This window comes from Miniopterus natalensis, chromosome 12 (genome assembly GCF_054644295.1).
Source record: "Miniopterus natalensis isolate mMinNat1 chromosome 12, mMinNat1.hap1, whole genome shotgun sequence".
NCBI lineage: Eukaryota > Metazoa > Chordata > Mammalia > Chiroptera > Miniopteridae > Miniopterus > Miniopterus natalensis.
In genome coordinates, this window is record NC_142092.1 from 6,381,913 (window position 1) to 6,409,107 (window position 27,195).

At 38.3% G+C, this 27,195-nt stretch overlaps 1 protein-coding gene across 2 annotated transcripts in view; it reads right to left on the reverse strand.

Moving 5' to 3' along the window:
• Positions 1-27,195, reverse strand: part of SPIN1 (spindlin 1) — a 70,951-nt gene that overhangs the window by 24,340 nt on the left and 19,416 nt on the right. For both annotated transcript variants that reach the window (XM_087822531.1, XM_016202485.2), the window contains exon 2: positions 25,083-25,290. In XM_087822531.1, coding sequence (XP_087678657.1) covers positions 25,083-25,134 — 52 coding nt within the window. In that variant the 5' untranslated portion in view covers positions 25,135-25,290. The remainder of the gene's footprint in view (positions 1-25,082; positions 25,291-27,195) is intronic.

The following is a 27,195-nucleotide window of genomic DNA, read 5'->3' on the forward strand; positions in this document are numbered from 1 at the left end:
TCTGAAAACCACTGATAAAAGTATTTTTAAAACAGCCAAAGAATAAAAGACATTAAAAATAGGGAAACAGAGAATACTAATTCCAGATTTGTTGTCAGACACCATGTGAGCCAGAAGACAATGCACTAAATCTTTAAGGTGCTGCTGAAAGAAACAAAGCAACCTACCTGTGAACTCAGAATACCATATCCAGCAAATACCTTCCAACCCCAGCACTGATAACATTAAACGGACATAGTTAAAATGCACCAATTAAGAGACCATATAATAAAAAAGAGGTAATTAATTGTCAGACAAATTAACTTCAGGGAACAAAAAGGTTATTTCAAAATGATAAAAGGGTCAGCCCTGGCCAGCGTGGCTAAGTGGCTAGAGCATCAGCCTGCACATCAAACGGATGCATGTTTGATTCCTGGTCAAGGGCACATGCCTGGATTGCAGGTTCGATCCCCAGCCCCCCACTGGGGCACATTAGGGAGGCAACCAATCGATGTGTGTGTGTCTCTCTCTCTTCTCTCTCTCTTCTCTTCCCCCCTCCTTTCCACTCTCTCTGAAAATCAATGGGAAAAATATCCTCAGGTGAGGATTAAAAAATAAAATTCATACTAAGCAATAAGAATACAGAGAAAACAAAGGACTTTTTACTATAACTCAGAACAGAGGTTCCCCTGGGTGGAGGAGGAAGGCTTCTGAGTTCTCTCTCCTTGGTTTAGATTAAGGTGACCACTTTGCAAACAAAAATTTCTGTACTACTGTTACATTTACAATTTTAAAAAGTTAACTGAAAAAGGAAATAAATGGCCAATTGGTTTGTGTAAGGTTGTCCGTTTTAGTTCGTAGATAAAGATGGTCAGCCACGACCCTGATAGTGAGAGAGCCATGTTCACCCACTTTCACCCTGCATGTCTTCATGTACATGAAGAAGTGGGCAGCTCATGGGTGAGGAAGATAAGACACAGACTGGAAGGAGCAAATCTACCTGAAGCATCCCTAGAACATCTCTAGGTGTCAGCAGACAAGAATGAGATAAGAAATGCAAAATCAAGTTCAACTGACATTGCACCAGGCACCAGGATCCCCTCCCTCCCTTCCCATGCTGAACATACAAGGAAAGGGCAGCTGATTTTAGCATTTGGTGCACCCCCAGCATAATAGACAGACCCTTGTCCCTGCATCCTAGAAAGCTTATACGGCCCCCACACATCCCCACAAAATTGCCTTTACTTTTTAGAAGAGTACTACAGCAGAAACAATTTTCTATTGATCACTCAAGAAAAAGTAAGCCATTTGTAATTCATCCTTAATTCTCAGGTATGAACAAACAACGATCAATAGACACGTAACAAAACCTCAGTGGTAGAACTGAGAAAGATGGAAACAAGTAGACCACTGTTTACGAAATGGTGCAAGAACTACAAAGATTAAATAAAAGAACTGGTATTCTAAAGCAACTGAAAATACTATAGTCATAAATGGAAACAAGAGGCTATGAAAAGGGAAAACAAAAGCTCTTGAAAATTAAAAAGAACAAATAGAACTTCTGGTTTCCAGTCTGGTATGTTAAGAGCTTGGAAGTCATTACTCTGTCCTAACAAGAGCTGAACAAGCCGAAAAATCAACAACTCTTCTTAGATTGGTAACAGAAGTGAGGGCACAGAGCAAACTGCTGACCCCAAAACTAGAGAAATAGACATGCAAATACACAGAATCACAACTCATTTAGCAGGAACCAGTGCTGGGGGAGGAAAACCTTAAGAGTAATTGACCAACTACTGGAGGCTCAGTGTAAACAAGTCTAAGAGGTAAAAACTCCAGGGAAACCCAGTCATGGGGGAAATGGGGGGGGGGGGCGCACAAATTTATGAGTTTTATCTCCAGGATCTCACAGAAGATCACTGAAAAATCCCCTCCTGCTTCCAGCAAGGGGGGGAGAGGGGAGTACCCATTTTGAAATATACCATAGCATCCTGTTCTTAACTGGGCCTGCCCTCAAAAGAAACTATTTTATCAGAGCCTAACTAAGCTGAACACAGGGAAATACCCAGCCCTCTCTAGCCCTGCTGCAGTCCTATCCCACATAAGGGGGAAAATACAGAGAAGCACTTGTGAAGGTCACAGCCTGGTGATACAGAGACCTAGTCGATTACAGCACTACAGAATGTATCTTCCGCACCCCACCCCACCCACCTCACCACCATCTCACTAAAGGCCTATTCACTGGAGTTCCTTTACCTAGTACATCATGTCTGGCTTGCAAATAATTAGTTGTAAGGCATATTAAACAGCAAAAAACACAATTCGAAGAGAGAGAGCAGGCATCTAAACCAGACTGAGATATTGCAAGGTTGGAATGATCAGACCGGAAATTTAAAGTAAGTGAATAATATGGTAACGGCTCTAATGAAAAAAGTAGAAAGCATGAAGAACATGTGTAATGTAAGCAGAGATAAAAATTATATTAAAAAAATCAAAAGGACATGATGGAGATCAAAAACATCTAACAGAAATGAAGAATGCCTTTGATGGCTCGTAGACCGAGCAGTGCTGAGGAAATAATCTCTGAACTTGAGAATGTCAACAGAAACTTCCAAAACTGAGAAGCAAACAAAATAGATGTGAGTGGAACACAAAACAAAATAGAATATCCAAGAACAGTGGGACAGTAACAAAGGATGTGACATATGCACAATAAAAATGCCAGAAAAACAAGAAAGAAAGGAACAGAAGAAATACTTGAAGCAATAATGACCGATGATTCCCCCAAATTAACTTCAGACACAAACCACACATCCAGGAAGCTCAGAGAACACAAAGCAAGTGACGAGACAAAAAGAAGAAGGGCATATATGCTTATCATATTGAAACCACAGAAAATCAGACTTCTAGCTGAGATGGCAGAAGAGGTAAACTCTGCTCACCTGCTCCCACAATCACATGAAATTTACAACTACATTATAGAATAACCATCACTGAGAACCACATGAAGGCTAGCTGAACAGAAGTCCTGGAACTAAAGATATTTTTTTAAAGCAGCATCAAGACTGGTAAGGAAGGGAGGAGAGACAGAATTGGTAGGTCCAACACCCACCATCTGGCAATTAAGAATCACAGCTGCAGAGGTCCCCCACACCAAGAGATAGGGGCTAGAGACCCACACAGGGTACTAGTGTTGGGAGGAAGAGTCCGCATAACATCAGACTGTGAAATCCAGCAGAGGATTGCCCAGGAGAGAGACTAGTGCGGGAGAGAGACTAAGTGTGGCAGGGGATGGAGACACTCTGCTCTTAAAGGGCCAGTGCACACTCACTTGCTTACAAACTCACTCACTTACTCTAAGCTCCAGAGCAGGGGTAGCAGCTCAAGAAGTGCCAGAGACACAGGGGGATGACCTGAATTTACTAACTTTAGGGTAATGGCTGGAGAGGCAGGGGTCAGGGCGACTCTCTGGGGAGTGGTAGGGGACAAAGTGCTGGCAGGCTATACTGTTCATTCCCTTATTGTGCTCTACTTCCATCCAGTCAGTCCAGTGCAAGTGAGAACCAAATCTGTACTCCTGATTAACCTGGCTAACACCGCTTGGCCCACCCTGGTGATTCCCCAGAGACCACGCCCCATCCAACTCTGGCCTGAGCCTCTTCCAGTGGCTTCTCCACACAGCAGTCCACCTGGACTTGTGCTATAGATTTTCCCCAAATCTCTCAAAGGTACACAAACAAGCAGCAGTTGGCCTCAGTGTGCCTTCTAATTCTTGCTAAGCGGACCCAAGCCCAGCACAAGTGGCAGCTCATCTCAACTTGCACGGTAATTCCCATCGGGTGACCCCAAGCCTGGAATAAGCAGCAGCCAGTCTTGGCCTGGAACACAGCTTCAACTAAGCAGCTCCAAGCCCCACACAAGTGGCAGCAGTCCTCTGCTAGCTTCATGGGGCCCACAAAAGGTTCCCAAACCCAGCACCAGTGGCTGCTGGCTTCAGTTCATAACAAAGCCCCTCCCAAGAGGCTCCAGTCCCAACACAACTGGTGGCCAGCTTCAGACCACACCAGAGCACCACCCAACCAGTTCCAAAAACCCAAGGGTTGACTCAGATGGCACTAGAGCCCCATTATAGTAACTCCTGCTCCATGGGGTCAGTCCATGCGCAACAGCTTGTCCTGTACAGTCACAGTCAGCCTGAGGGTCAACACCACCCACTGACATCAGCAGCAATTGAGACCCAACTACTACAGGAAAGAACACACAACCCACAAAAGGGACATCTCTGGAACACAGGGCTCAAGTGGCCAGGGAGACTCTAGGACTCATAGAACACTTACTACATAAGGCCACTCTGCCAAAACAGGGATACAAAGCAGATCTACCTACTACATAGAAACAGATGTGTCAACCAACATGAGGAGACAAAAAACATGTACCACATGAAAGAACAGGACAAAAATCCAGAAAAAAGAAATTTTAAAAAATGGAGACAAGCAATCTAACAGATATGACATTAAGAACAGTGGTTATGAGAAGAATGTTCAATGAACTTAGAGGAAGAATAGATGAACTCAGTGAGAACTTCAACAAAGAGATAGGAAACATAAAAATGGATACAGAAAACATTTTAAAAAGTCAGAAAAAGAGAATACAGTAACTGAAATGAAGAACATACTAGAAGGAATCAGCATCACATTAGATGAAGCAGAGGATCAAATCAGTGATTTGGAAGACAAAGTACCAGAAAACACTCAATAAAAATAACCAAAAGGAAAAAGGATTTTAAAAATGAGGACAGTTTAACAGACCTCCAGGAGAATAGAAGCTTACCAATATTTGCATAATAGGGGTCCCAGAAAGAGAAGAGAGAAAGGGATGGAAAACCTATCTGAACAAAATGATGACAGAAAATTTCCATAATCTGGTAAAGGAAATAGACATACAAGTCCAGAAAGCAAAGAACTACAAACAAGATGAACCCAAAGAGGAACACACCAAGACACATCATAATCAAAATGCGAAAAGTTAAAGACAAAGAGAGAATAATCGTAAAATTAGCAAGAAAAAAGCTGTTAGATACATATAAGAGAACTCCCATAAGCTGATTTTTCAACAAAAATTTTACAGGACATAAGGAAATGGCATGAAATATTCAAAGTGATTAAAGGCAAAGACCTACATCCAAGGTTACTTTATCCAGCAAGGCTATCATTTTGAATCAAAGAAGAAATAGAGTTAGCCCAGACAAGAATAAGCCAAGAGTTTATCACCACTAAAACCAGTATTACAAAAAATGTTGACGGGACATCTTTAAGTAAACACAACCAAAAACAGGAATTAAAAAAATACAGAAAAGCCCTGGCCAGTGTGGCTCAGTGGCTGGAGCATAATCCCATGCATTGAAGGGTCATGGGTTCGATTCCTGGAAAGGGTACATACCCAGGTTGCAGGTTCTATCCTGTTTGGGGCACATACAGGAGGTGGCTGTTCAATGTCCCTCCCTCCCTCCCTTTCCCTTCCCCTCTCTCTAGGATCAATGAAAATATATGTATGAAAAAAGTTCTCACTGACAAAGGCAAATACTTAGTAAAGGCAGTGGATCAACCAATTATAAAACTAGTACTAAGGTTGAAAGACAAAAGTAGTAAGACCACGGGTAATTTCAACAACAAATTAAGGGATATACATAAGCACACACAGAAAATAAGTAAAAATGACAAAAACATAAACTTGGAAGGGGTGACTAAAATTGTAGTGATTTTAGAATGTATTCGAACATAGCTGGGTATATATGAAGCTTATGGTAATCACAAACCAAAATTCTTTAAGAGTATACAAAAGAAATAAAGAGAAAATAATCCAAACACAACACTACAGAAAGTCATATACATACAAGAGAGTAAGAGAATGAGAAAGAAAAAGAATGACAAAAACAGTCAGAAAACAATAAAATGGCAATAACTACACAACTATCAATAACTATTTTAAATCTAAATGGATTAAATGTTCCAATCAAAAGACCTAGAGTGACTGGATAGATTAAAAAAAAAAAAGACATGTACATATGCTGCCTACAAGAGGTCCTCTTCATATCAAGTCACACACAGGCTGAAAGTAAAGGGATTAAAAAAAAGATATTTCATGAAAATAGAAATGAAAGAAAAAAAAGCTGGGGTAGCAATACTTGTTTCAGACAAAACAGACTTTAAAACAAAGGCAAAAAAGGGCATTTCATAATGATAACGGGATCAATGCAATAAGAGGATTTAACTCTTGTAAACATCTACACACCCAATGTAGGAGCATCTAAATACATAAAGCAAGTATTGACGGATATAAAGAAGGAGATAGACAGTAATATAGTAGCAGAGAGCTTTTCCATAAGGGAGATTTTTCCATTGACATCAATGACTAGATCATCTAAAAAGAAAATCAACAAGGAAACAGTGGCCTTAAATGATGCAATAGACCAAATGGATTTAATTGATATAGTTAGGGCATTTCACCCAAAAGCAAAACATACATTCTTTTCAAGTGCACACGGAACATTTTCCAGGATATTATACCACATATTAAGCCACAAAAAAGTCTCAATAAATTTAAAAAGACTGAAGCATTCATAGCAAGTACATTCTTTGGTTACAATGGTATGAAACTAGAAATCCATTACAAAAAGAAAACTAAAAACACAGTGACCCAAAAATCAATGGGATACAGCCAAACACTTCTAAGAGGGAAATTTATAGCACTACAGGCCACCTCAAGAAACAAGAAACATCTCAAATACTCAATCTAAACTTTTACCTAATGGAGCTAGAAGGGGAACAAACAAAACCTAAAGGAAACAGAGGAAAGGAAATAAAGATCAGTGTAGAAGTAAATGCAATAGTCTTAAAATCAATAGAAAAGATCAAGGAAACCAAGAGCAGGTTCTTTGAAAAGATGAACAGCATTAACAAAGCTTTAGCCAGGCTCATGAAGAAAAAAAGAGAGAGGGCCCAAATAAATAAAATCAGAAATGGGAAAAAAGGGGACAACAAACATCACAGAAAAGCCAAGTATTATAAGGTAATACTACGAATAATTATATATGCAACAAAATAACCTGGAAGAAATGGATAAATTCCTAGAAACACACAATCTTCCAAGACTGAATCAAGAATAGAAAAACTGAACAGACCAGTAACTACTAACAAAATCACATAAATAATCAAAAACACCTTCCAACAAACAAAATTTCCTGGACCAGATGGCTTCACAGATGAATTTTACCAAACATTCAAATAAAAATTAATACCTATCCTTCTCAAACTATTTCAAAAAACTAAGGAGTAAAAGCTCCCAAATTCATTTATGAGCACAGCATTACCCTGACACCAAAACTAGACAAAAACACTACAAAAAAATAAATTATTGGCCAAATATCCCTGATGAACATCCTCAACAAAATATTAGCAAACCAAATTCACAATTCATTAAAAAGATCATCATACACCGTGATCAATGGGGATTTATTCCTGGGATGCAAGGTTGGTTCAATATCCAAAATTCAATCAATGTGACAGACCACATAAAAAAATAGAGTAAAAATCACAGGTAGATAAAATGCATTTGACAAACACCAACATCTATTTAAGACAACAACTCTCAGCAAAGTAGGAAGGGAATATGCTTCAATGTAATAAAGGTAATTTATGACAAACCCACATCTAACATCATACTCAACAGGGAAAAGCTAAAAGCATCTTCCTTAAGAATAGAAACAAGACAGAGTTGTCTACTTTCACCACTTTTATTCAACATAGTATTGGAAGTCCTAGCCACAGCAATAAAACAAGAAAAAGAAATAAAAGGAATACAAATTGGAAAGAAAGAAGTAACTATCATTATTTACAGATGACATGGTACTATATATATAGAGGACCCTCAAGAATCCACCAAAAAACTATTAGAATAAATGAATTCAGTAAAGAATACAAATTAACATTCAAAAATAGGTTGCCTTTTTATACACTAGCAGCAAAACTATTAGAGAAATTAAGAAAACAATCATGCTCATGGATAGGAAGAATTAACATCAATAAAATATCTATACTACCCAAAACAATCTAACATACCATCCATATCAAAATACCAATGGTGTTTCTCACAGAACAAGAACATATAATACTAAAATTTATATGGAACCTCAGAACACCTCAAATAACCTAAGCAATCTTGAGAAAGGGCAAAGTTGGAAGTATCATGCTACCAGATATCAAACGAAATTACAAAGCTGTAGTTATCAAAACAGCATGGTATTGGCATAAAAACAGACACACAGATCAATGAAACAGAATAGCCCAGAAATAAACTCATACTTACATGGTCATTAATCAATGACAACGGAGGCAAGAAAATACAATGGGGTAAAGATAAGTCTTTTTATCAAATGGTGTTGGGAAAACTAGGCAGATACGTGAAAAAAATTAAACTTGATCACTTTCTTACAACATATACAAGGATAAACTCAAAATGGATTAAAGACTTCAATGTAATACCTGAAACCATAGAACTCCTGGAAGAAAACTATATAACATCGCTCTTTGCAGTATTTTTTTTAAAAATATATCTCCTTGGGAGGGGGGGGACAAAAGAAAAAATAAATTACAAGTTTTTGCAGAGCAAAGGACACCATTAACAAAACAAAAAGACAACCTACTAAATGGGAAAAGAAATGATTCGTAAATGATACACTCAATATGGAGTTAATACCCCAAATATATTAGACACATATACCTTAACACCAAAAAAAAAAAAAAAAAAATTAAAAATTGAACAGAGGACCTAAATAGACATTTTTTGAAAGAAGACATACAGATGGCCAAGAGACATATGAAAATATACTCAACATCACTAACCAACAGGGAAATGCAAATCAAAATCACAATAAGAAACCACCTCACATCTGTCAGGATAGCTGTATCAATAAATCAACAAACAACAAGTGCTGATGAGGATGAGGAGAAAAGGGAACCCTCATGGACTATTGGTGGGATTACAAATTGGTACAGCCGCTATGGAAAATAGTAGAGGTTCCTCAAAAAATTAAAAATAGAACTACCATATGACCCAGCAATCCCATTTTTGGATATTTATCCAAAGAAATCCATAACACTAATTCAAAAAGACATATGCTCCCCTATGTTCATTGCAGCATTATTTACAATAGCCAAGATATGGAATAAGTGAAGTTAAAATAAACTGTAATTTTTCTTACTTAAACTGGTAACATTTTGTTCAAAATAATATATTAGTAAATGGATCAGAGAAGGAATTAAGAGTATTTTGCATTAAAAATATATTGTTACTACCAGTGAAGCACTACAGTGTCATTTTAAAGTGGATCTGGGATAGTTGTAAATGTATACTGCAAATTCTACGGTTAAAAAAGTTTTTGAAAAGCATACAGTTGACCCTTGAACAATGCTGGGGTTAGGGGAGCCCACACTCCACACAGTCAAAAATCCACATATTAACGACTGACTCTCCCAAAATTTAACTGCTAATAGCCTACTGTTTACCAGAAGCCTTATCAATAACATAAACAGTCAACACACACATTGTTTGTTGTATGTTTTATATTCTGTATTTTTACAATAAACTAGAGAAAATGGTATTAAGAAAATTATAAGGAAACTACATTTACAGTATTTAGTGAAAAAAAATCCATCTATAAGTGGACCTGCATAGTTCAAACCCACATTGTTCAAGGACCAATGGTAATTGATATGCTAAAAGAAGAGAAAAAAATGGAATCATGTAAAATGCTCAATTAAAACCATAAAAGGAAGAAAAAGAGTAGAGACAAAAACTGGAAGAAACAATGGCAAGAAATAGGATACAGTAACGAATATGGCAAATACTAATCCAACAATCACCTTACATGTCAATAGCCTAAATACCCCAATAAAAGGACATTGTTATACTCCACCAAAAAACAAAACCACACTGTGGCTGTCTATAGGAAACACACTTTAGATATAAAGATATATTCAGATTAAAAGCAAGAAACTGAAAAGATATACCATGTTAACAGTAGTCAAAGGAAAGCAGGAATAGCTATATTAATTTCAGAAAGATTCCAGAGCAATGAAAAGTCACTGGGAATAAAGAAAGGCATTTTACTACAACAAAGATGTCCATTCTCCAATAATACATCACAATCCCTGATGTGTACCTACCTAAGAATAGAGCATCAATCAACAGGAGGCAAAACTGACAGAACTACAAGGAGAAATAGATGAATCCATGATCATAGTCAGAGACTTTGATACCTCTCTATCACACATAAATGGACAGATCCAATTAGGACATAGTTGAAGTGAGTAGCTGATATCTATCTACTATTTCATCCAACAAGAGAACACACCTTACCTTCTCAAATTCACAAGGAGCATTCACCAAGATAGACCACATTCTGGAACATAAAACACACCTTAACAAATTTTAAAGAACAGAAATCATACCATGTATATGCTCTTAGACCATAATACAATTAAACTAAATTAAATAACAGAAAGATGGCTGGAAAATTTCAAACTACATGGGAGATGAAACAATACACTTCTAAACATAAGTCTCGTCGGGCTCCACCTACATCCACTTCCACCTGCTGGCTATCAGCTTTAGTCACTGAAAAGGCTGTTTCTGAGAGGGCTTTTGGTGGAATCAGTAGTTTGAGACCTCTTGGTCTCCTGTGAGTGGGAGGTGCTGATCAGTTTTCTGAGAAAATGGTGGGTGTGTTCCCCCGTCCTAGAGCCACTCATCTGAGACTGTCCAGGAATATTTCCTTGACCTCAGCAGGGTGGAGTGCCTCGTATGCAGTCTAGGGTGGTCTGCTGGAAGCCAGGAGTTTCTATCAGCTCCCTGTGACGTAGAAGCAACTGTCAGGTTCCAGGGACAGTGGGGAAGTGGGAATGACTCCAACCCAAATTCAGTCAAACCCTTAGGCTTAGCCTCTGTAGCTGTCTCCTCAGCTGTATCTCTGTGGGTGGGGTATTTGCCTTTTCCCCAGCTGTTGCTGCTGGGAGGAGCTCAGGCATTTCTCAGGAAAAACGGCTGGTGAGGTATTGGGGGGCCTGAGAGGGGTGTCAGGGGATGACAACCAATTGCAGGCCTCCTGGCCTCCTCTTTTCCATGTCTCCCCCCATTGCTTCCCACCCCAGCCTCAGGCAACTCCAGTCTCAACCAACCTCCCTCTACCAAGGCTTCAGGTCAGTGCCTGCAAATAAAAATTCTGTGCTCTAGGTTTCTTTTTGTTCTGTTTCAAAAACAAACGTGGCTTTATCTTCCACCTGCTCTCCCCAGCAGCCAGAAGCCCCACCTTTCACACCTGGATGTTATGTGGGCTTCTATTCTCAGCTCTGGGGTGTTTGTTGATCACTGGGTCCAGTGCTGGCCCTTGAGTGCATCTTGGCCCTTCCCATACGCAGCCAAGCCCTATGCAAGCAGACACAAACTGTGGATCACTTGAAGCTTTGAACAGGTTGGTGAGAGCTAAACATGGACAGACTTGGCACCAGAAATGGCAGAAAAAAACCAGTCATTTTCAGTCACCATAAGAGCATGATCCAAAGGGAGTTCTAAGGAGGCACTAAACTCTGCCAAGACTGAACTCCGCTTCACTTTTTTCCTTTTTTTGCATTATTTTCTTTTTCCAATTGCTGTATTATTTTTCTCTCGATTTGTTCACATCTGTTACTTCTCTTTCCTTCTCTTACTCTCTTTCTCTTATCTTTTTTCCTTTTCTTGTCTTTCTTCTTTCTCCTCATTCTTTCTTTTCATAATTTTTCCTTCCCCTTTTCTTTTATAGTTTTCCTTTTCCTGTCCCTTATTCTTATTTTTCCCTCCCTTTTTTCCCCACTTTGTTATCTCTTCTCGTGTTATTTTCTTTCCTTTTTTATTCTTGTTGTCTTTTCTCTTTCCTAATTAACTTTCCTTTAGTGGTTGATTTTGTTGTTGTTATAGGGGTCTCTTATATGTATTTGTTTTGTTGTGTTGTTTTGTTTTGTTCTGTCAGTACCTGCACAACAGTTGGACCACGTGGTCGGAGTTGAGCCTCACAGCCAGCCAGCCTGAGGGGAGATCCTACCCACAAACGGGACAACAATCAACACCCAATTACAACAGGAAAGCCCAAATAACCCACAGAAGGGACATTCCTAGTGCATCCAGCTCAGCAGAACAAAGAGACTTCAGCACTGGGTCCCACAGGACACTTACTACATAAGGTCATCCCACAAAGACTAGAAGGAATAGCAGTTCTATCTAATACACAGAAACAAATACAAAGGGACAGCAAAAATAATGAGACTAATAACACACAAATAAAAGGAGAAGATCCCAGAAAAAGAGCTAAATGAAATGGAGATCAGCAATTTATCAGATATTGAGTTGAAAGCAATGGTTATAAGGATGCTAAAGGAACTCAGAATTACAAGAAACTTAATGGTAACTAAAACAGCATGACAAAGGAAATAAAAATCGTGAATAAGAGCCAGTTGGAAATGAAGAATATCATGTCTGATATCAAGAATACACTGGAAGGAATCAAAACCAGACTGAATGAAACAGAGGATCGACTCAGTAATTTGCAAGACAAGGAAGGGAAAAAACACCCAATGAGAACAAAAAAGAAAAAAGAATTAAAAATCAGGAGGTATGTTTAAGGGAACTTTAGGACAAGATGAAACATAACAACATCCACATCATAGGGTACCAGGATAAGAAAGTAAGCAACGAATACAGAAAGTGTTTAAAAAAACAGTGATAGAGCCGTATGTGGCTCAGTGGTTGACCATGGACCTAGGATCCAGGAGATCATGGTTCGATTCCTGGTCAGGGCACATGCCCAAGTTGTGTGCTCAATCCCCAGTCAGTGGGATGGAAGAGGCAGCCAATCAATGACAACTCTGTCATCACTGATGCTTCTATCTCTCTGTCTCCCTTCCTCTCTCTGAAATAGAAAGAAAGGAAGGAAAGAAGGGAGGGAGGGAGGGAAAGAAAAAGAAAGAAAAAGAAAAAGAAAAAGAAAAAGAAAAAGAAAAAGAAGGGGAAGGGGAAGGGAAAGGGAAGGGAAAGGGAAAGAAAAGAAGAGAGGAGATAGGAGAGAAAGAGGAGAGAGGAGGAAGCGGGAGAGGGAGAGGGAGAGGGAGCGGGAGCGGGAGCGGGAGCGGGAGCGGGAGAGGGAGCGGGAGCGGGAGCGGGAGCGGGAGCGGGAGCGGGAGCGGGAGAGGGAGAGGGAGAGGGAGAGGGAGAGGGAGAGGGAGAGGGAGAGGGAGAGGGAGAGGGAGAGGGAGAGGGAGAGGGAGAGGGAGAGGGAGAGGGAGCTTCCCTAAACTGGTGAAGGAAAAAGTGACACAAGTTCAGGAAGAACAGAGAGTGCCAATCAAGATGAACCCAGAGAGACACACTCTAAGACACAGCATAATTAAAATGACAAACCTTAAAGACAGAGAAAGAATCTTAAAGGGAGCAAGAGAGAGGAAAAAGCTACCTACATGGGAGTTCCCATTAGACTGTCAGCTGATTTATCAAGAAACACTTCACAGCAGAATGGACTGGCATGAAATATTCCAACTAATGAAATGTAAGGAACTGAATACAAGACTACTCTATCCAAGAAGGCTACCATTTAAAATTGAAGGTAAAATAAAGAGCTTCCCACATTTAAAAAAAGGCTAAAGGAGTACATTACAATCAAACCAGCATTGCAAGAAATGTTAAAGGGACTGCTTTAAGAAGAAATCAAAAGAGAGAGGGACATAAAGGAAAAATTGTCAATAAATAAGTACATATCAATAATAACCTTAAATATAAATGGACTAAATGCTCCAAAAGACATAAGGCAGCCGAATGGATAAGAAAACATGACCCATATATATGCTGTCTACAAGAGACCCACCTCAGAACAAAAGATTCACACAGACTGAAAGTGAAGAGATAGGAAAAGAGTATTTCATTCAGATGGAAGCAAAAAAAGCTGGGGTAGCAATACTCATAATTGAGAAAATAAACTTTAAAACAAAGGCCATAACAAGATATAAAGAAAAGTCACCATACAGTTCTAAAGGGATCAATTCAACAAGAAAATAGGACCCTTGTAAACATGTACACACCAACATGGGAGCAACTAAAGATATTCTTAAAACTCTTGGAACACTTTAAGAGAGAGATTGATAGCAATACAGTCATAGTAGGGAACTTCAACAAACCACTGACATAACTGGATAGATGTCCTAGACAAAAAACTAACAAGGAAACGGCAACCTTAAATGACACAGCAGATAAGACAGATGTAATTGATATTTACAGAACATTTCATCCCAATGCTGCAGAATATACATTCTTTCCAAGTACACATGTAACATTCTCAAATATAGACCTCAGGTTAGGACACAAAATAAGTCTCTACAACTTCAAGAAGACTGAAATCATACCAAGCATCTTCTAGGCATGATTTCTAGTTTCAGTGGCATGAAACAAGAAATCAACTACAATAAAAAAAACTCAAAACATTCAAACACATGGAAGCTACACAGCATGCTATTGAACAATAAATGGATTACCAATGAGATTAAGGAAGAAAACAAAACTTCCTGGAAATGAAAATGAACACACAACCCAAAATCTATGAGACACAGCAAAAGCAGTCCTGAGAGGGAAATTCATAGCATTACAGGCCTACCTCAAACCAAGAAAAGGCTCAAGTAAACAATCTAACCCTATGACTAAAAAAATTAGAAAGAGACACAAGTTCAGGAAGAACAGAGAGTGCCAATCAAGATGAACCCAGAGAGACACACACAAGAAAAGCCCAAAGGAAGTAGGAAGGAAATAAAGATGAGAGCAGAAATAAATGACATAGAGGCTAAAAAAAAAAGAATACAGAAGATCAATGAAACCAAGAGCTGGTTCTTTGAAAAAATAAACATGACTGATGAACCTTAGCCAGACTATCCAGAAACAAAAGAAGGAAGGAATCAAAATCAGAAATGTAAGAGGTGAAGTAACAACGGACACCACAGTATACAAAGGGTTGTAAGAAAATACTACGAGCAACTATATGCCAACAAGCTGGTCAACCTGGGCAAAATGGACAAATTCCTAGAAACATACAATCTTTCAAAACTCAATCAGGAAGAATTAGAAAACCTGATTAGGCCAATAACAACTAATGGAATTAAGGCAGTAATCAAAGAACTACCACCAAACAAAAGTCCTGGACTGGATAGCTTCAAAGGCAAGTTTTACCAAGTATTCAAAGAAGAACGAACACCTATCCTCCTCAAACTATTCCAAAAAATTCAAGAGGAGAGAAACTTCCAAGCTCTTTTTACAAAGCCAGCATTATTCTAATTCTAAAGTCAGATAATGACACTACCAGGAAAGAAAACAGGGCAATATTCCTGATGAACACAGATGCTAAAACCCTCAACAAAATATTAGCAAACTGGATCCAGCAATACATTAAAAAGATCATACATCATGACGAAGTGGGATTTATTCCAGAGATGCAAGATTGGTTCAATATTCGCAAATCAATAAACATGACACATCATATAAACAAAATAAAGGACAAAAATCACATGATCACATTAAAAGACTCAGAAAATGCATTCGACAAAATCCAGCACCTATTTAGAATAAAAACTCTCAGCAAAGTGAGAATACAGGAATCATACCTCAGCATAATAAAGGCCATATATGACAAATCTACAGCCAACATCATACTCAATGAGCAAAAACTAACAGTGTTTCCACTAAGTCGGGAACAATACAGGGATGTCCGCTTTCACTACTTTTATTCAACATAGTACTGGAAGTCCTAGCCACAGTGGTCAGAAAAGAATAGAAAGCATCTTAATTGAAAAGAAGGAAGTAAAACTGTCATTATTTGCAAGTGACATGATATTGCACATAGAAAACCCTAAGACTCAACCAAAAAACTGCTTAAATAAATGAAATCAGCAAAGTAGCAGGATACAAAATTAACATCCATAAATAGATGGCATTTTTAAAAAATATGTTTTTACTGATTTCACAGAGAGAGAAAGATCAATCATGAGAGAAAATCATCGATCGGCTGCCTCCTGCATGCCCCCTACTGGGGATCAAGCCCGAAACCGGGCATGTGCCTTGACTCGTAATTGATCTGTGAGCTCCAGGTTCATGGGTCGACAGTCAACTACTAAGCCATGTCAGCCAGGCCAATGACATTTTTATATACCAATAATGAACTCTCAGAAGGAAAAACTAAAAAAACAATCCCATTTACCATTGCAACAAAAAAAATTAAGATACCTAGGAATAAACTCAGAAAACAATAGGAGATTGAAAAAGGGAATAGAGGAAGATTAAACAAGTGAAGCATATACTGTGTCCATGGACTAAAAGAATTAACATCATTACAATGTCCATACTACCTAACTACAGATTCAACACAATTCCTATTAAAATACCAATGGCATATTTCACAGATCTAGAGTATTCCAAAATTTATATGGAACCAAAAAGACCCTGAATAGCCTCAGAAATCCTGAGAAAGAAGAACAAAGTTGTATGGATCACAATACTGGATATCAAACTATACCACTACAAAGCCACTGTAATCAAAACACCCTGGTACTAGCACAAGAGCAGGCATATAGGTCAATGAGACAGAACAAAGACCACAGAAATTGACCCATGGCAATGTCAATTTATATTTGACAAAGGAGGCAAAAGCATACAATGGAGTTGGACAGGTATATGCAAAAAATGAAACTAGGCCAACAACTTATACCACACACAAGAATAAACTCAAAATGAATAAAAGACTTAAATATAAGTCACAAAACCACAGACGTCCTAGAAGAAAACATAGGCAGTAAAACCTTAGACATCTCACATAGCAGGATTTTCACCAATACATCTCCTAGGGCAAGGAAACAAAAGAAAAAACAAACAAATGTGACTACGTCAAAATAAAATCTGTGCACAGCAAAAGAAACCATCAACAAAATGAAAAGGGAGAACATATCTGCCAATGATATATCTGATAAAGGGTTAACTTGCAAAATAAATAAAGAACTCATACAACTCAACACCAGGAAGAAAAACAATCCAATTAAAAAAATAGGCAAAGAACCTGAATAGACACATCTCCAAAGAGGACATGCCCATGACCAACAAGCATATGAAAAAGTGCTCAACGTCACTAATCATCAGGCAGATGCGTATTAAAATTACAATGAGGTATCACCTCACACCTGCCAGAATGGCTACCATCAATAAATCAACAAACGACAAGTGCTGGCAAGGATGTGGAGGTAAGGGAACCCTAATACTCTGCCGATGGGAATGCAGACTGGTGCAGCCACTGGGGAAAACATTATGGAGTTTCCTTAAAAACTTAAATGGAATATATCCCAAGAATCCCTAAACACCAACCAGAAAGAATATGTGCACCTCTATGTTCATAGCAGCGTTATTTACTACAGGTAAGATATGCAAACAGCCTAAGTGCCCATCAGTAGATGCACAGATAAAAAAGCAGTGGTACATTTACACCATGGAATACTGTGCAGTTATAAAGAAAAAGGATCTCTTACCGTTTGCGACAACATGGATGGACCTGAAGATGATTATGTTAAGCAAAATATGCCAGTTAGAGAAAGACAAATATCACATGATCTCACTTATATGTGGAATCTAATAAACAATATACACTGACAAACAAAATAGGTCCAGAGGCATAGATGTATGGTTAATAGAATGATAGTTCTCAGTGGGGAGGGGGTGGGGGGGACAAGAAGAGATTAACCAAAGAACATATATGCATAACGCATGGACACAGACAATAATGTGGTGGGTGGAGGGGGCCAAAAGGGGGAGGGAGAATGGGGGACATCTGTAATACTGTCAACAACAAATAAATAAATAAGTAAATAAGTAATACATTTTTAAAAAGAAAACAACCTGGAAAAAAAAATGGGTCAAATATCTTTACAGACACCTCACCAAGATAGATCTAGAAATGGGAAATATAAAAAGATGCTTCATGTGATATGTCATCAAGGAAATGAAAACTCAAAACAATGAGATAACACCATATACCTATTAGAGTGGTGAAAATCCAAAATAATGACCTGAAATGCTGGAGAGGAACTCTCACTCATTGCCAGTGAGAATGTAAATTTGGCAGTTTCTTATAAAACTAAACATAATCTTATTATATGACCCAGTAGTTATGCTCCTTAGCATTTACCCAAAGGAGGTGAAAACATCCACCCAAACTTTTCAACATGGATGTTTAAAAGCAGCTTTATTTATAATTGCTGAAACTTGGAAGTAACCAAGATATCCTTTACTTGGTGAGTAGATAAACTATACTATGTCCAAACAATAAAACACTGTTCCGTACTAAAAATAAATGAGATATCAAGCCATGAAAAGACATAGAGAAACCTTAAATGCATATTACTAAGAGAGAACCAATCTGATAAGACTACTTACTATACGATTCTAACTATATGATACTCTGGAAAAGGCAAAACTATGAAGTCAATAAAAAGCCAATGGTTGAAGAGATCAAGTACAAATTGGCAGTGACAAAATAGTCATGGGCATATGAAGTATAGTACAGGGAATATAGTCAATAACATTGTAATAACTAGGTACTGGACTTACTGGGGGAAATCACTCTGTAAGTTATATAGATGTCTAACCACTATGCTGTATATCTGAAACTAATATATTGAATGTCAACTGAATTCAAAAATGGAAAAAAATATGTCAGTGGTTGCCAGGAGTTGGGGGTGGGGGAGGGATTAATAGCTGGAGCACAGAGATTTTTAGGGCAGTGAAACTACTGTGTATACTATAATGGTGGGTACATGTCGTTATACATTTGTGAAAACCCACAGAATGTGTAACACAAAGAGTGAACCCTAAGGTAAATTCTGGTCTCTGGGAGATGTGTTAGTGTGGGTTCATCAAATGTAACAAATGTACATTCTCATGTGGGACTATGCTAGTGGGGAGGCTAGGGAGAGGAAGGGGGTATATGAGAAATTGTATCCTCTATTCAATTTTACTGTGAACTTAAAACTGCTCTAAAAAAATTAAGTGCATTTTTGAAAGTCCTTTTGAAAAAAATGAAGAGGTACTTAAAGAGTTACTCTTCCAGCATTCACACTTAAACAAGAGTAAGTGATACCACCTTCAAAGTTGAGGAAAAATAATTTTGAACCCTGTACCCAAGAAAACCAACTGACATTTACATTCACATATGGGCTCAGAATTCACATCTCACACAAATCTCTTAAAGTTTTGGAGGATACTCTTCAGAAACCAATAGAGAAAAGCATCACACACACACAGGAGCCAAGCAACCACAGATATAACCCTGGATTCAGAAGACCGTTTGGCTCAGTTGGTTAGCACATCGACCTGATGCACCAAGGTTGTGGGTTCAACACCCGGTCAGGGCACATACAAGAGTCAACCGATGAATGCATAAGTAAGTGAAACAACAAATCGATGTTTCTTTTTTTCCCCTCTCTCCCCTGCCCCCGTCCTCTTTCTCTCCCTAAAATAAATAAATTTTTTTAAAAAGAATCAACCAATGAATGCATAAGTGGACAACGAACTGATGTTTCTCTCCCTTCTTCTCTAAAAATCAATCTGTAAGTAAAAATAAAAACTGTACTAAACCATGATGGACAAGAAAAACTACACACACAAACTGTTCTAACAGAAACTCATTCAGACACATGTCCCCCAAATTACTAACTTTTAACTTCACTTTGTGTGAATTCAGATGTTCCAAAGATAAAGACCCAAGTCTGTTCCAGCAACTCATTTGGAATAGCAATACTCAATAATACCACTCCACACCACACTCTCCGCCTCCAACCCTATCAATTCACTCAATCCTCCCCTATGGGCACCTTTCCCTCTTGTGAAATTTCCCTGAGAAGCTGTCAAGGTGACACTGTCCCTGCTGCTCAGCCATTTAATAAGCCCAGCTTTAAATGACCAGCAATGGTCTCTGGGGGTTTCACTTCAAGAGATGGTAAAGAAGTATGACTTTATAACTTTTAGGGCAAAATCAGGAAATCTGAGATATGATGAATATTTTCATATAAGCAAGAATCTGAAATCTCATCTCTAGAGAAAACACCCACAAATACTGATACGTGGAGGCCCCAATAATATACGTGAAGCCCACCAGGCAACAAGGCCCTTTCACAAACACAGTTTCCAATCAACTTTTCTGTGTCTTGCTAGGGGATCTGCCTTGGACTAACAGAGATTTAAGGAAAATCTTCAAATGAAACACAGAGACTAAATGCAAAGAACCACAAAAACACACATACGAGGAAGAGCTAATTCAAGGAAGGCTTTTTAAAAATACAATTTATAGCCTCAGAAGTATAAGCTACGGTACTTGCATCTATGAAATAAACAAAGAGAACCAAAAAAGAGCTCTTAAAATTTTAAATCCTTACTGAAATTTTTTTAAAAGGTTGGAAAATAGCTCTAGGTGATGGAGCTCAGTTGGTTGAGTGTCGTCCCGTGTACCAGAAGGTCACCGTTTCTATTTCTGGTCAGGGCACCTACAGAAGGTAACCAATTGATGTTTCTCTCTCACATCAATGTTTCTTCGCCTCCCCACCTTCCTCAACTCCACCCCCTCTTTCCCTTCCTCTCTCTAAACATATCCTCAGTTGAGGATTAATTTTTTTTCAAAAAATGTCACTTCCAAACTAGAATCTATTACCCGACCAAAGACGAAACATAAGAGTAGAATACAATGTCAACACAAGGTCTCAAAAAAAATCTTCTATACGCATTTCTCAAAAATTTACTTGGCTCAAAAGTGTTCAGTATTTATACATAATAATTATAATAGAAACAATAAATATAATTTTAGCCAAACTCTTTATTAGGAGGCTAATGGAAGAGGGAGATGTTATGTGAACAGGTCAAAATCCTCAACAGATGTCGATATATAATATCTAAAATTGTCATAAGAGAAATTTGTATAGTCATATTTACAAATTTTGAAGGTAAAAATCAGAATGGAGGGCCTGCTTTTTAAGAAAATAGATCTTGTAACTGTTGAATGATTTTTTTAAATATTGATTTTATAGAGAGGAATGGAGGGGGAAAAGAGGGAGGGAGGGAGGGAAACATCCACAGGTTCCCTCCTACACATGCCCCAACTGGGGATCAAACCCAAAACCCGGGTATGTGCCTGACCAGAAAATCAAACCTGCCACCTTTTGGTGTATGGGACGACACTCTAACCAACTGAGACACACTGGTCAGGGCTGAAGTATATACCTTTTTGCTGTAAGTCTTTGGCACTATTTGACATTTTCAACTGTGAATTTTTATTAATTTCATAAAAATAAAAATCAGGATGGCGCTCTGTCCACGTCCTTCCCTCCCCCGTCCCCACCCCACCACAGGTGTGTTACCATTAGCTTCCTCACTCCCAAGTACCAAGGGCCCTTCCTTTACCTCTATAACTTGTTTCCTAAGCCCACTTCTTCTAGGAATTACTTTTTCTACCTCTGTGAATGTTCTCTTACAGTCTGGGTCTTGGCTCTAAACTTTTTCCTAGCCAGAAGCCCCAAAAATAAATAAAAATAAAAGTTTTAAAAATATTTGAATTAAATAGAGCAAAAATTAGTTGTTAAATCTGAGTGTTAGGTACCTGGATAGCTATTATTACCATTCCCTGTATCTAACAATCTGACTAAAGTATGCCATAAAAGGAGAAAAATTGCAGCCTTTGGTAAAACAGTAAAAATGGAGACTAACTCTAAAGCAAAAGTATATGAAAAAAATTACACCATATAATAGGACCTGCTGCCCAATGTCATTAGGTATATAAATCAGCTAGTTTTAGAATAGAAATCCCTAATATATTAAACTAAATATGTTAAAAAATGTAAAAATTTAATTTTCTAATTTTCATTGGTCACTCACACTCAATGTTAAACACTACCCAATCTATTTACCATAGTGGCAGTTTTAAATTCTTTGACATTCCTCTCATTCAGCATAGCATGTGCTCCCTCCGTTGAAACCTGGGCAGGCCTGAAGGAGCAGAATACAGCAGAAGTAAACCTGTAAGACTTCTGAGGCTCAGATAGAAGAGACCACACAGTTGTTCCAGTTTCTCTTGGGACACTTCTGGGAACCTCTATGTGAGAAGCCCAGTTACCATAAGGCCCACCTGGAAAAAGACACCCTAGGCGCTGGACTGTTGAAGTCCCAGCTTTAACCTTTAAGATGGCATCAGCCTAAGTGCATAGCTGAACCACCATACCAACTCTGAATGCCTATCTGGGCTTCCTGTTCCATAAGAAAAAGAAACCCCTCTTTTGGTGAATTTCTTTATTTTTAAAGGGCACACTCATTACTGAGGTAGGGATTTAACAGCAACAGGAAGCCCTTTGTCTTTGTTAACAAGAAGAATGACTAAGACAATTTTATAATCAATACCGATCAAGGAGTCAGCAATCTTTCTAAAATAGGTTCTATCACATAAGTAGAAAACAGTATGACCCCATGACCTAACAACAGGCTATAACTAGAATTTACAGAGTACCTACTTTGTCTTTAGCTTTATGCCACATGCTCCAAGAAATAAGGAAGAGTCAGAAAATGTAAGATCACACTACTGTTTGTGCTCAAAAAACACTTAGTGAAAAACAGGTTTGTAACTCTGGTTGCTGCCTTCCAGAAAAGAGGCTTCCTTTCTGGAAAGTATATGTTTCCATGAACTTACTTAAAATTGTATCCTGAAGTTGTTTTGCAATGCCAAAAATAATGAGCTTATTTATGTTAGCTGAAAAAAAATCCACCAATTCATTTTTGATATTGTGTAGATAGACAGACTGTTGACTTACTAAATTTTTGGCTAGCTGCTTAAGTACCTGAAATGAAGACACCACCCCAGAACATACGTAAGAAGTGTGAAACAGGAAAACACTTAAAAGTAACTAGCAAAAGCTTCTAGCATCCTGCCCGCCAAGCGTGGCTCAGTGGTTGAGTGTTGGCCTAGGATCCAGGAGGTTGAGATTCGATTCCCGGTCAGGGAACATGCCCGGGTTGTGGGTTCGATACCCAGTTGGGGGCGTGCAGGAGGCAGCAGATAAATGACTCTCTCATCACTGATGTTTCTATCTCTTTCTCCCTCTCCCTTCCTCTCTCTGAAATCAATAAAGATATATATTTAAAAAAAAGCTTCTAGCATCCTAATTTATCAATTATAAAAAGCCAATTACTGTCAAACTTTCTTTGATTCCTTTATGGAAATGAATGCTTCTTCCACAATGGCTACTAACTTCAGCTCTTTCCCCTTTCAATAAAAATCTTTCTGTGAACTCTCTTAAATTCAAATTTTTTACAACATAAATACACCACCAGATTGTTACAGGGCCATGCAGACATTTTCTTAGCAGAAGTACAGTGGTTAACTAATATCTCATTTACTATATGTTGAGCATAAAAAGTTACCAGTCTGGAGACGCCCTAAAACACCAAAATAATAATAATAATAACAATAATAATAATAATATCATCTAAGCACTGGCCAGGTTTAACAATCTCTCCCTTAAAAACAGTAACATCTCCTGGTTTAGCTCCTTCAGTTACTTATACAATACACACATCACCTTAATCAGCTCCCTCTCCTAAGATGATTTTAAAATCAATGAAAAAAACAGTAATGTTGAATTTGGAATGGTGTGCATAAAAAGAACTTGGGAAAACCAAACTATTTTAAATTACAGAAATGTGGGAAATTTCACTGATCAACAAAAACCTGATAGCAATTTTTACAACTAATGAAGTGAAACAGAAAGTATTTTATTGTAAACAGTATGATCACCAATAATAATGCTTTTTGTACCGCGGGTATAATGTGCCAGGCACCTAGCTAAGCACCAAACATGCATATGCTCGTGATTTCCTCAAATCCCCAAGTACCTACCCTAACATCCCATTGTTTAGATGAGAAAAACCAAGGCTCAAGAAGATACAAAATGCACCAATGTTCATATGGATAATGAGAGCAGGATAGTGCTGATGAGAGCTGGAATTAGAATAACAAACTCTCAGGTGACTTATACTTCAGTCTGTCATCACTATCAAAAGTTAATCTTACTGATAAATATTGAACAGTTACATCAATATTATCATTATAATTTAATATAACAGAGAAACTAAAATAAAAAAGAGATGAAGGATACTTAAAAATCTGAATCCCTGTGTCTCTTCTACAAAGGAATTCCAAATACTATGGTTAATAAATATAGGATATAGTTCTAAATCACACAGCAACCATTTCTGTAAGATTAATAATTTCACTAGCATAATTCTCAGATTCATTTATCAAAGAACCTTAAAATGTTATGACAGACTTTCTTCAACACTCAAATGTATTCTGGAATGGAGAAGAACCTGAGTCCTACAGAAACCATCACTTACCTATTTTATAGCGTCGCCTATTAAGATTTATCTTTGTTTTGAGGGTGGGTGAAAATCATGCAAAGTCTAATAAACTTCTATTCCAGTTATATTAGCTATGTGGCACAAAAATAAGAATTTCTATTAAATATTCATTTTCATACATTTATTCCAATAAAATTCTTTCAAATAAATATACAAAAACTGCAAGTTTATCTTTTTTCCTTCAAATTGCTATAAATATCCTAAATCTTACTAAATCTAATATTCGTCTATTCATCTCTTTCATTTCTTCCTTCAAAAAGAAATGACAACACCTTTAATGACTATAATCCTATTAACTAGGTATTTACCATTCACTTGCTAATTTTACTAGACATCTGTAAGTTTCTAGAAGGTGAGAGGCACACGAAAAAAATTAATATCATCCTGCCTCTCAAAAAACTAAACGTGTTTTTTCACATGTATGTGTATGAGCTACTGGAAATCACCAAGCTTTAAGAGCAAACCACTAGGAATTATGTGAAAGTATTCCACAATTTTACAACTATTTTCAGTTTATCGCACTAAGGTATGCAGAAAACTGCAATGCCTACCTGCATCAGCTCTGGACCGCTGGCCAGGTGTCTTCCCGAATGGGGTCTTCATTCATCTGTATTTAAGTGAGCAGCAGAGCTGCTTAACTAGGGTGAAAATTCAATATGCTCCGATTTGAAACTGCACAGAATTTCAGTGTTCTTGTTAATCCATCATCGAAGTGCCTCTTTTACAAGTTCAGCAAAAATACATGAAATCATAAGCACTCTGTAAAGGAGTGAAATAACAGTTCATTACTACAGCATCACAAGAACAAAATTATCCAAGTTAGCTATCAAACGTAACCATTACATTTTAAGCACAACATCAGCTAAAATGTACCCTGCCCAGAAGCAATTAACTTTATTTCCTCAGACCTGGGTGCCCAGGATAGCTCACAGTCAGGGGGAAAAGTGCTAGACCCTTCAAAGAGGAAGTCTGGGGCATTTGCAACACCCCAAAGTACAGTTCCTCAGAGGTCAACTGGAACACAATATGATGTCTAGCTTCACCCACTATAACTCAACCCATTTTGCTGCCAAAAGTCAGAAAAGGGTGACGATGCTGGAGTGTCAGAAAAGATTTAGACTGGCTTGGCCCATCTCCTTGATGGGATACAAACTCCCATCAAACCTATCGCATGGAGGTAGTGACATGTGAGGTCAGAGGGCAGCAAGAGGGGAGCAACAGCTATAGAGGGGACAACACAGGAATCAAATTCAAGACAAGAGCCAAAGCTCAGTAGGTCAGTAGGCCAGCAATCTTGTGCAACAGAAAATGAGTACAGCCAATAAGACTTTAGGGTTCCCTTTCTGTTCCAAACCTCCAGAAACCAGAGGAAAAGATCCAGTAACTTTGGAGTCTCAAAGAAACTTCCAACTCATACAAAAGTTAAGTCATCTTACAGAAGCAGTTTATCATTTAAACCAAATTTGTTTCCAGTTTCAGTCCACATAGTAACATATAGAGACGTAGTCTCGTAAAACACAAAAATGTCTACTGCAGCCCAGGCAGCATGGCTCAGTGGTTGAGCATCGACCTATGATCCAGGACATCGTGGTTCGATTTCCAGTCAGGGCACATGCCTGGGTTGCAGGCTCGATCCCCAGTGGAGGGTGTGCAGAAGGCAGCCATCGATGACTCTCTCATCACTGATGTTTCCATCTTCCTCTCCCCCTCTCCCTTCCTCTCTCTGAAATCAATATACTTGAAAAGATTATTAAAAAAAAAAGTCTATTGCAAATTTCATTTAACCACATGATGACATTTGGCTTTCATGAATTAGTCTTCATGTCTATAATTTATGGCCATGTGTTCACAGTTTTAAGAAGTAAAAAAGTTGTCCAGCCAGCATGGCTCAGCAGTTGAGCATTGACCTAGGATCCAGGAGACTGGGGTTCAGTTCCCGGTCAGGGCACATGTCCAAGTTTCGCACCTGATCCCCAGCAGGGGGCGTGCAGGAGGTAGCAGACCAATTGACTCTCATCATTGATGTTTCTATCTCTCTCTCCCTCTCCCTTCCTCTCTGAAATCAATAAAAATGTTTAAAAAAAACAACAAAATACAGTAAAAATGCAATGCTGAATTTTCTAGAAACTAAAATATAACAATATAGTTAAAATAATTAAAAAGCCGAATTAGTGAGGGTGAATCAGTTTAACTGGTACAAATTTTTAACCATATAAAACTTTTATATACAGGAAAGATAGATTTAAAATGAATAAACTGTATAACTAATTCATTCAATAAACATTCAGGAGTGCCTACTGTTTGGAGGTTTTGTAGGAGGGGAGAGACAGTACACCAGTAAGTAAGGAAAACAATGTCTCAAGTGGCCGTAAGTAATACTGAGAAAGACACAGGAGCAGCATCTTCTCTGGAGGTGACTTCCCCACGCAAGGTCGCAAGTGCACTCCCTAAGAGCTGCACCAGCCTGCCTCACAGCCCCAAGACCTAAGGAGACTAAGCCTAGAGCAACGGTGCCAGGACAACTGGCTGATCATCCATCTTTCCCTAAGAGTCCATGCAAATGCCACACAAGCCTCACATCCCTCTACCTTGATCAGCCAAACATCTCAGCTTCTCTCACTAAACTCTCCCCACACTAATGGATCTATCCTTACCTACTGAGAC